General features: G+C 44.9%; 1 protein-coding gene across 3 annotated transcripts; it reads right to left on the reverse strand.

Annotated features, from left to right (window-relative positions):
• Positions 1 to 1,207: 1,207 nt before the first annotated feature.
• Positions 1,208 to 7,334, reverse strand: TMEM207 (transmembrane protein 207). 3 transcript variants are annotated; one of them, XM_030495778.1, is made up of 6 exons: positions 7,125 to 7,334; positions 5,326 to 5,363; positions 4,858 to 4,902; positions 4,269 to 4,411; positions 3,784 to 3,848; positions 3,238 to 3,323 (listed from the first exon to the last, which is right to left on the reverse strand). In XM_030495778.1, the coding sequence occupies exons 1-6, from the start codon at positions 7,197 to 7,199 to the stop codon at positions 3,285 to 3,287; spliced, it is 405 nt and encodes a 134-aa protein (XP_030351638.1). In that variant the 5' UTR covers positions 7,200 to 7,334; the 3' UTR covers positions 3,238 to 3,284. The 3 variants fall into 3 exon arrangements, with proteins under 3 accessions (XP_030351637.1, XP_030351636.1, XP_030351638.1); XM_030495777.1 differs by lacking the exon at positions 3,784 to 3,848 and having other exon boundaries at positions 1,208 to 3,323; XM_030495776.1 differs by having other exon boundaries at positions 1,208 to 3,848.
• Between the last annotated feature and the right edge of the window lie 2,402 nt (positions 7,335 to 9,736).

Genomic DNA, 9,736 nt, shown 5'->3' on the forward strand with positions numbered 1-9,736 from the left:
TGCCTTAGAGCCAGTTTATGACTTTATTGTTCAGCTCTTGATGTGCAGAGGTGAAAGTCCAGCTGTGCATTTCACCACGTTCCCTTTGTCTTTTGCTTTCAGATGGTCATTGAGCAATTAGCTCCTCTGCACTGCTCCTGTTTCCCCCTCTCAAGGCTTACTGACAAGTTCCCACCCCCACATACATCAGCCTTCTAGTGTTTTCTGGGGTTTTCTAGAGCAGTTTACCACTTCTCGTCAAAGTCAGCAGGAAGTGTAAGTCAGAGAATGAGTGGCAGCCAGAAGGTCACAGCAGAACAAGTGCTTTTCCAAAGTGTACCCTGTTCCTAAGGCGATGAATTATAAAGAAATGGTTCATCTTTACTTATAACTCAGGAAATGTCAGCCAAACTGCATTAACATCCTTCACTAAGGGCTGAGTGCTTAGGAAAAAAGTAAGATACCAGGCAAATTCTCTGCTTTTTTAAGAATGGGAGCACAGGTCTGGGTATCCTGGTCCATTCTGCTGGAGCACCTGGGAGCAAGGGGGCAGGCTTTTGTGGGCAAGAGCAGATTGGCGAGGTCATCTCAAATACATTTGTAGAATGAAGGAAGGAACCCATCCTTTTGTCCATTTCAGTGATCAGGAAGCTAAGGTCCAGGGCAGTGCCCACTGAGCCCCCTCTCAGGGTGTTCTTGTTCTCCACCCCAAGCCAGCAGCAAGGTCAGGTTATCCCCCCAGAGCAACCCTACACAAACTCTGGGTCTTCAGCAGTTTTTGGAAGCACCCATAGCTCCTGTCATGTTGTACAAATACCACAGTACACAGGTTCTCCCATGCTGGTTCTTCTGGCCGGAGCCTAATTTTGTGACACCCACCAGCTTGCTTTACTATGAGACACTTGAAACAGTTGTTTTGATAGAATAATGTTATTCCTTTCGTGAATAATTAAAGCACCCAAACCATGACGCTGAATGTACTTGAATAAACACTCGTAGCAGGGAAACACGAACCTGTTCCCACGAATGTTTTTGCAAGAGCCTCAGCCTCCTGGGTGCGTCGCTGAAAGCCTCGCTTGCCCTCTGCTGGGCAAGGATTTATTGCCTCGTAATGAGTGCCGCTTCCTGGAGCTTGTAAAAGAGGGATGCAGAGTGATGGAGGCATTGAAATCAGAGCAGTCCTTGCTTGTTAGCCTCTCCAGCCATCTGATTAGAAGGTGACATTCAATGAAATTACAGACAGCAATTTATTTAGAACCAAGCAATTAATAAGCGAGAGACGGTAATGTTTTATGCGTCATATAATGCAGACAACCTGTGGAGTTAACTTCCACCAAGGGGTCACTGAATCAAATGCAGTGTATAGGAGGGGAGGAAGTGATGGCTGATTTAATGCCCACTAGCAGGTTACGCAAGCTGAAGTGACAAACATAATCAAATCTCATGCTTCAGGGCATAAATTGAAGGGGTTGAGTAGTAGAAGCACTTCTGTATATAAAAGGTCTGATCCTGAGAGGTGCTGATTACCTGCAATTCTTACTAAGCTCAGCCAGCGAAAGGACACTCAAGAATTGCTCGACTTCTCTGCTGGCTGAGTCTGTACTTGCTAATTTTCCTTATTAGTAAACCCTGTAATATTTTAGCCTGCTGGCACAAACATTCATTTTGCTACAGTAACATTTATTTCCTTTCACACAACAGTCAAACATTAAAGCTGTTTCTAAAATAAGATTTTATGGAGATAATTTGCAGTGGTGCTGGCAGAGAATTTGTCTCTCAAAATATGCTGTAATTCCTTATCTAGTGAAGGTACTTGTATAGCCTCATTATGAAAATATGTGAGCACTTCATAACCTTTGGAGGGTTTATATTCCCAGTTTCCTTCCTGAGCAGGGGAACCGATACTAACCACATTCTGAAGGTGGGGAGCTGCTCCACAAGGCAGGCTGTGGGCTTCCATTAATCTTCTGTGGTACCTAAGATAGACCCAGCTGCCCACTTTGACTCTGAGCCCATGGCTCCATAGGCATGTGGTGCACGGTACTGGGTATGACATTTACCTTCTGTACCAAGAGGGATCTGATTGCAGCCCCCAGCCCTTTCCATTGAGAGATCAGATCAGAGGTAGAGAGGCCAGGCAGGCTGAATCCAGCCTTCAGTGACCTGCCCATGACAAACAAAGGAAACCTTTGCTTTCATCTGGAATCCAGCTCAGGGGGAAATTCAGCATCTTTCCTCAGTAATTTGAGAATTAGGCAGGCTAATACCTCATAGGAATGGCTTATGCAGTGCTGATCCTTCTTGGGTATAAGGCAGTCTGGATGGCTTGAAATCTCTTTCCATCCAGTCTGCAGTGGTCATCTCAAAGAAAATTACATTCTTTATCCCAGTAAATTTCTGTAGCTAAGCACCAAATACCTAACTCCATAATTCATGTCTGTAGGGAACTGCCATGTGAGTCCTAGGCAATTTAAAGCCTGCAGGTCTGCAGTGCTAGGGCAAGAGTAGCTGGGGACAGTCACTATGAAATCAAGAACAGCTCAAATGAGCAAACTCACTTTTTTTTTTTTGTGCTCTGTAACCACCTCCTGCCGCTGCTACTCCCCCCATAATCCCCATCCTTTGCTTTCCCTTCCCTGGCTATAAATTTGCTGCTTTTCGCACTAGGCAAATCTGATATGTTGTGCTAAATATTTTAAATGTGGGAAACGATCCTTCATCGCAGAGTGGCATGATTGCATTACAATGTATTAGAAAAACATGACTTTGCCAGAGGGTGTTTGTTGGCACTTTGCCGAATGAAGGAGGCAGCCCAAGTTTGAGAAGCAACTATCAAGTCATTTATCAACATTCGGTCCTAAACTACACAGGTTTGCACCATCTCAAGCAGCCTTACGGAGATAAATCTGGAGGCTGAGACAGAAACCCTGAGCACAGACGAATCTCTGAGGGAGCTTCTTGAAACCCAGAGCCCTATCAGAATGTCAGGTTCAGCTCCTGTGACAAATTCAATGCATGCTTTTGGCATTTATTCTGTTGTATTTGGTCTCCCCTTTTAGGTTTAGATGAAGTATGTGCTGCCTTTCAGTCTCTTGGCCAGCCTATGGAAACGGCTGATTTGATCTCACACTACTGTAGCATAATGGAAGATCTCTGATGGAAAAAGTGGAATCACAGAAAGCAAACATGTGGTATCTAGAGCTTGTTTTCCTTCATGATATCCTCATAGGATGGAGGCAACTCAGTTTCCCCAAGGCTGAACTGTGGGGCAGAAGAAGAGGACATCTCCGCAGTTGTGCAGGGGCTCAGAGATCCAGAGAATGGGCACTGAGGCGCTTCACTTGCTGGGGAAAAAGCAAAGCCATAACCATACAAAGACAGGCATGAAGAGCAAGTGTGGGGTGAGGGAGGTGAGCCTGGGAGGAGCTGCCCAACCACTTGGAAACAAGAAAGGCATGGATGTAATTTAAGCACGGCATCACAAAGCTTCTCACCACAAACTCCAGATACAAGAAGTGAGAACAAAGGAATTTGGGTGGGTTTGGGGTGGGTCTTCCCTGTGGAGACACTGTTCGTGACCACCCAGAAAGCATGCAATGCCTTCTCTGGGAAACGCTTAGTCTAATGACAGGATTAGCTTTGTTCTTCTTGGAGGGACTGTTGTCTGGCCCAGCCTGCTGATGACACTGGCAATACTCCAGGTCAGTGCTGGGTGCTACACATAGTCATTATAGGCCAGTCTTCAAAAGTCTGGGTGTTCCTGGGGGAATGCTGAGGGTGTCTACCACAATGAACGGTGCTCACCAACACAACTTTCTGACAGACCTCAGGGTGCTGCTGGTGGCTCAAGTAGGCTGGTGCAGTCTTGCCTGAATGAGAAATGGAGGTCACTTGTTGGGAAAGGCTGTCTTCCCCCAGGCAGTGCCTGTGGCTGTGTATGTTTTGGCTGCTAAACACCCTAGCACTGAGGAGAAGGTCACACACACTTCAGGAGTTAGCATGGCCAAGCCCCGACTAGCACCTTTGGGACACACAGGGACAGCACTGAGTTCAGCTAAGGTACAGTTGGGGCAAAGTGGATGTGGCTGGCTTAAGCCCTCCAGTGCATGGTCCAAACATCCCCACAAGATGCCTTAGCTGGGCACCCCACTGCTCACCAGAAACACAGCACCCAGCGGCAGCCCAGTTCCCATTCAAGCCTGGCTGCCCCTCACTGGGTTATGGATGGGCCACGGGGAACCCCACCGGGGCCAACAGGGAACTTTGCAGCAGGTAGGGAGAGGACTAACCGCAAAAGGCATCTGAACTGCTGAGTGCGAAGACGGCCAGGGTGCGTCGGTGGGGGAGGCAGCTCCCCCGTTTCAGCCAGCACTGCAGGCAGCAGCAGATCCCGCAGGACAGGAGCAAGGCCAGGAAAAACAACATCAGGAACCTGAGGCAGAGGCAGCAGGGGAGGAACAGTGCCATCACCATCTGCAGGCAGCACTGACAGATGGCTGCATGTCTTCAAATTAACATATTCATTAACTTCTTTTGCAAATAGCTGTTAAATGTTGCAGTTTCCCCACCAGTGCACTGGACATGATCAAAGTCCCCAGAAACCAGTGTCTCAGTGCTGAGTGCTCAGCGCTGAGTGCTGGCTGGAAATTCAAACATTTCTCCCTAAAATCGTTCATTGGTTTTGTGCAGCTCAGTTGTCAACGTACAGTGAGGAGGATATGGATAAATGATTCCCATTAGTCAGTAAAGACAGAACACAGGGACAGCCCAGGAGCAATGCTCTTTAGCTATCAGTCTCTCTTAATGCCTTCCTGTTTCTATACCCATCAAAGAATATTATTTGCCAGTTTTCCCTTCTAGAACAGATCTGAAACTTACCACACATACCAGCTGCTAAAGTTTTCATCACTTTGCCTGATGCACCTAACAAGGGAAAAAATAAAAGGAACTTTCAGTCCAGTGTGAAGGGACCGTAACAGCTCTAGCACACGCCTGCATTACAACACCACCACCAAAGAAAAGAATCACTGGTAAGTAGAGGGTTGAGAAGTTTTCCTCCATCAAGGGAACCCTATCAGAAGTTTCTTCATGCAGATGGAAGCAGATGCAGATGGTGTAGGAAGCAGCCTGAAACTGGTTTGCCTTTCAACACTGGCACCCACTACTAGCATTTTTGATGAAACCAAAAGGGTTGCTAGCCTCCTTTTCCTCTTTTGGAAGACAAGCTAAATGGCCCGTTCCTGGAAGTCCTCATTCCTCTGCTGTGCCAGTGTGCCAGGCAGGAGCACAGCATCCCCAAAAGAGTTGGGAACAGCTGTGGGTGAGAAAACAGAGAGCCACACTCACCTCTTGCCAAGCTCACAGTCCAACGCAGAGTCTGCTAACTGAAAACACACGTGTAATTCAGAGAGGGCAGATATGTGTCAGGTTATTTATAATTAAACAGTATAATTACTGATCTTAAAGTGGGAAGTTGGAGAGGAAAAGCCATAAAGGTGCCTCTGCATATCTCTCGTCTGATCTAGCTTGCATCAAAAGCAGTGGATAACCTCATAGAGAGCTTGATAAATTCCATAGTTTGCAGATGAAAGCTAGGCCAAAGGGAAAGCATTTCTTTTGATGTGAAAGAGGGAAGGGCAAGAGCAGGGAGACACAAACAGGTGTCTGAGACCTGTTTACAGAACTGGGCTTCGTTATTCAGAAATGTCTGCTCAAAATGTCCTGCCACCAAACTCTTGGTTTGTGGCTCATTTTCCGGTAGCTAATTGTGCATGTAGCTGTAAACCGGAGCTGTTTTGACCAGGCTTGTGCTCTACCCAGCATTTTCCTATTTTCAGATAGTAGTGGTGCATCATTCCCAGAGTCAGGTTTCAGGTATTGCAAATATGTGAACCTGAAACTTGTTTTTCAGGTATATTTTCTACTCTCCACTCAAGCAAGCTTATTTTTGCAAGCCTTCGTGATCTTTGCCTCAGTTTCAGGTTATCTGGGGAAAAAGTAAGCAGAGTGGTTCATCAGTATGATTCAATAAAATTCAATGCAATTTTTGGCTGACTCACATTGTTTGTGTTATAACACTTGCCCAACTTTGCTACAAAAAAAATTCAGATCAGATATAGAATTGCAATAACAGTGGCAAGCAGAATAAGCAAGATGGAAAATTTTAGCTTTATTTCTTGGAGAAAACTTTAGAAAGTAATTTGTAAATCATTACTTTACTTTGGATTTGCTTCTACGTATATCCAAAACACGTAGAGATTTCTAACTTTCTTTGAGCCAAACTGGAAAGCTCTGTTCTGTATTAGAAATTTGTATCAAATATATGTAATTGAGAGATATCATATTACATTTCTAATCAATCGGACTTCTTCGTAAGGATTTTGTTGTCCAAAGCTTGTGTCACTGCAAGCAGCAAGAAATCACCTCACAAATCTCTATAATGTGCCTGATCCTGTGCAGACACTGCCTTTCTGTCCCTAGTTTCACCAGAGGTCTTTAGGTATAGTAAGTCTTTCACATAAAACATTATCTATGAAATTTCATGAGCAGTTGAAGCCCAAATGAGGAATAGAGAAAAAGACAGAAGCTTCAACTCTTCCAGACATGTCCTTTTAAAACCGGGCTAATTTGCCATGTCACATTTATACCCTGGTGCAGAATACTTCCATTTTATCTTTGCACTTCAGCTGATTATTGGAATAACAGGTCAAAACCAGACAGCTGATTGCTGTGATTACGTGTACCCTGAGTATTCTTCATGGCTGAATGACAGCCTTTGGACTCTCCTTTATCATCCTTCAAACTACCTCAGCAGAGCTACCTTAGCGTAGTTAAACTGCAGCAAAGTACATCTGCTCTGAGGTAGTAATCTATCAATGCAGCCAACCACCCACCCATGCTGCTGAAGGCCCATGCTCTTCCATTTCAATAGCCATAGACAGAATAAAGGATTAAGGCAGTCATGTTTTCTCTGCATTAACTGGAACTGTTGTGAGCTTTAAATCCTCTCCAAATATGGCAGGTCCTCAAGGAATTCTTCCCCAAAAAATAAAAAGAGCTGATGACTAAATTATATAAAAGTTGAAGTCTTCCCACCACCCCAAAATCCCCAAAATCAGCCTGGTCCCAGTGAAGTGTTTGGTTACCTGCAAGAAGCTTAAACACAGAACTCCAGTTCCTGTGATCCATGATGTGAGACACAAAGCTCCAGGTCTCTGCATCACTAGCAGGAGAAACGTGGGAAGAGCTTTGTTTGCAGAAGTGTTTTACCTTCTGTAATTTGGAGCTTTTAAAACTTCTTTGCATGTTGTGCCTTCAGCCAAAAACCGCATTACCCAATGGCTTCCCATGCTTCAGAAATTACCGCTAGCCATGGAATGAATTTGGGTTTGCATGGACACACTCAAACAGCTGCTAGAAGTTAAAGGAACACTAGTTTAAGGTCAGCACCTTGTAGTTATTTTGGTATTTTCATAGCTGTTCACAGATTCCTGTTGCTGAAGCTTAGTTCCATATTAACCCACGGCTGTATTTAACAGGACCTGCTACAAATAATCACTGGAGACTGTATTGCAAGGCCATGCTTTCATTGCATGCTGCCTTCAGCTGCAATTCTGGTATTATAGAAAAAGCAGAGCTACCTCCAACCATCCCCTTTGCACTGTGCCTACCACCTCAAACATGTGCACCAAGGATGAAGGAAACTCTTCCCAGCCTGAGACAACCACCACCAGTACCTCTGCTGCTGCTACGCAGCTGCCAGGGGCTGGTTTGCTAGGAAAATGCATCAGAAAAAGTACACATCCCCAGTGGTTCTCATAAGGGATACAAAATTTCATTGCACAATATAAGAATCAATTTGATCCTAATGGATACATCCAGATGACATAGTAAAACAGGGGTGGAAGATGGTTTGCTCCGTAGCTCTGATCACTGCAGAACGGACGATCCCGGTTTGTTTGGCTGTCAGTAGTAGATTGTCACTGAAGTTTACAGCCTGTGGCTGAAATGCACCATTAACTATGGTTCTTCCAGATTTAACAGAAAGGGTGTTGCTGTGAATACGTTTAGCTGTCACTCCAGAAGTTAAGCATTACGTTGCGATGCCATTACTTCAGTAATGATTGACAAAGCTAAGCTGCTCTCAAGATATTCCTCTGCAGCTGTGCTTCAACTAAAAGGTCAAGAAGTCTAACCAACTCTGATACACATATTCAATCCAGATTTGTTATTTATTGTTAAAGTTTTGCATAAACCCAGTCCAAACCCTGGTGTTCTCAAATGTTTACTTTCAGCTCACTACTAATTAAAGGCAACCCTCTGAAATGATTCCCTCTGAGAAAACGTCTCTCATAACGGTGCTCAGTGCGTGTGCAACATAATACAAATGGCCTGAACACGTTGTTTGTCCTGATTCAGACCAACCCTTTTCAATTTTGTTCAACAGTAGATTGCCAAAACAATTTCTTAGCTGTTTTCTTAAAAGAAAAAGCTCCTGAAGTATAGAAATGTACACAGCCTTGCTGGGAACCTTGTGACTCTTACAATTTCAGGCTTCCAAGAGATCATCTATCATTGAACTCATTTTGGATTTCTTCTTTTCACAATTACTTCCCTCATGCCAGCACCCAGGGTACATGCAATTTAGAGCTATTGGATGAATCATCCCCAGCATTTCAGGGAGCAGGTACCACAATGAGCTCCTGGTACTGAAAAATACCACATAGTATCTATTCTTGGTCTGTTTCTAGAAGAAAAGGGGAAAAACTGAATTCTGCCACTGCTGTTTGCCTGGCCTTGGAGCAAACTTTGAAGTTTTCTGCCAGTTGGTCCCATACAGAGGTTTCAAGTGGTGGTGGCAATTTGTGGAGCCAGTTCTTATATTCTCTGTAATGATGTTGAGAGGGGAGAGAGTTGGCTAAGAGAGGCCCACAAACTGCCATGTCTTTTGCTTTGGGCATGATCCTGATACTGGAAAGAGCTGCTGCTTCAGCGAGAAAACTCTCCCTGTCCATGATCTGCTGAGCAGGTTGAATACATGAATGTCATAAAGAGCCCCAAAACTTGCTCTAAGGCAGCCAGGAAGCCTTAGAGCTTTCTGACTGAAAGCCCAGAGGAGTTCTGCATTGAAACCTATGGAAGGCTGCAAGCCCCCCTGCCCATTGTGACACTGCTGCCTCTGGGGTTCTGCAATATTGAGAGAAACATCTTCTGGGTAGCTGCATGTCCAAGGGTAATCTCCAGTCTAGGCTTTCTGTCATTCCCCCCACGAAGAGATATGTGCACACACATGTACGTACCTACAAGAAGGTAACCCCTGCTCCCACCTCTTCATCCACTTACTGATGCAAAGCTAGGTGTCTCTTGCCTCCTCAATCAATTATATCCACCTCATCAGTGGACATGGGAGGCTGCTCTCTGATAGATGTTAACTCCTGGCCATTAGATTAAAAATCTGTTATTTCCTCATCACCTTATGTCGTTGCTAGGTGACAAATGCATCTCCCAGGCAGCAACAGGGACTACTGCAACATACAGCAATTTATGGTTGTCCATTATCTTTTTGCTTAAAGTGCCCGGTCCTTTCAATTGGAAGAAGATGTGCAGTTCTAGGATTATCCAAAGGGTGACTTTTAGAGTTGCCACAGAAACTGCCTCTACTGGGGGCTGGCTGTTGCTGGACTGCATGAGAAAGGATGCAAGGCTGGGAGAGAGGAAGAATTTGGAAGTAGCTGATTTAACTTGTCAAGTCTGATAG

Source organism: Strigops habroptila, chromosome 8 (assembly GCF_004027225.2).
Source record: "Strigops habroptila isolate Jane chromosome 8, bStrHab1.2.pri, whole genome shotgun sequence".
Lineage (NCBI taxonomy): Eukaryota > Metazoa > Chordata > Aves > Psittaciformes > Psittacidae > Strigops > Strigops habroptila.

Bases quoted from the DNA above. Each gene is read 5' to 3' on its own strand.
- TMEM207 (XM_030495776.1), bottom strand. From the start codon at position 7,199: ATGCAGAGACCTGGAGCTTTGTGTCTCACATCATGGATCACAGGAACT. The intron at 5,364-7,124 runs GTAACCAAACAC...GTGTGTTTTCAG, and splicing joins TGTGTTTAAGCTTCTTGCAG to TTAGCAGACTCTGCGTTGGA. The intron at 3,849-4,268 runs GTTAGTCCTCTC...TTTCTCATTCAG, and splicing joins CAGTTCAGATGCCTTTTGCG to GCAAGACTGCACCAGCCTAC.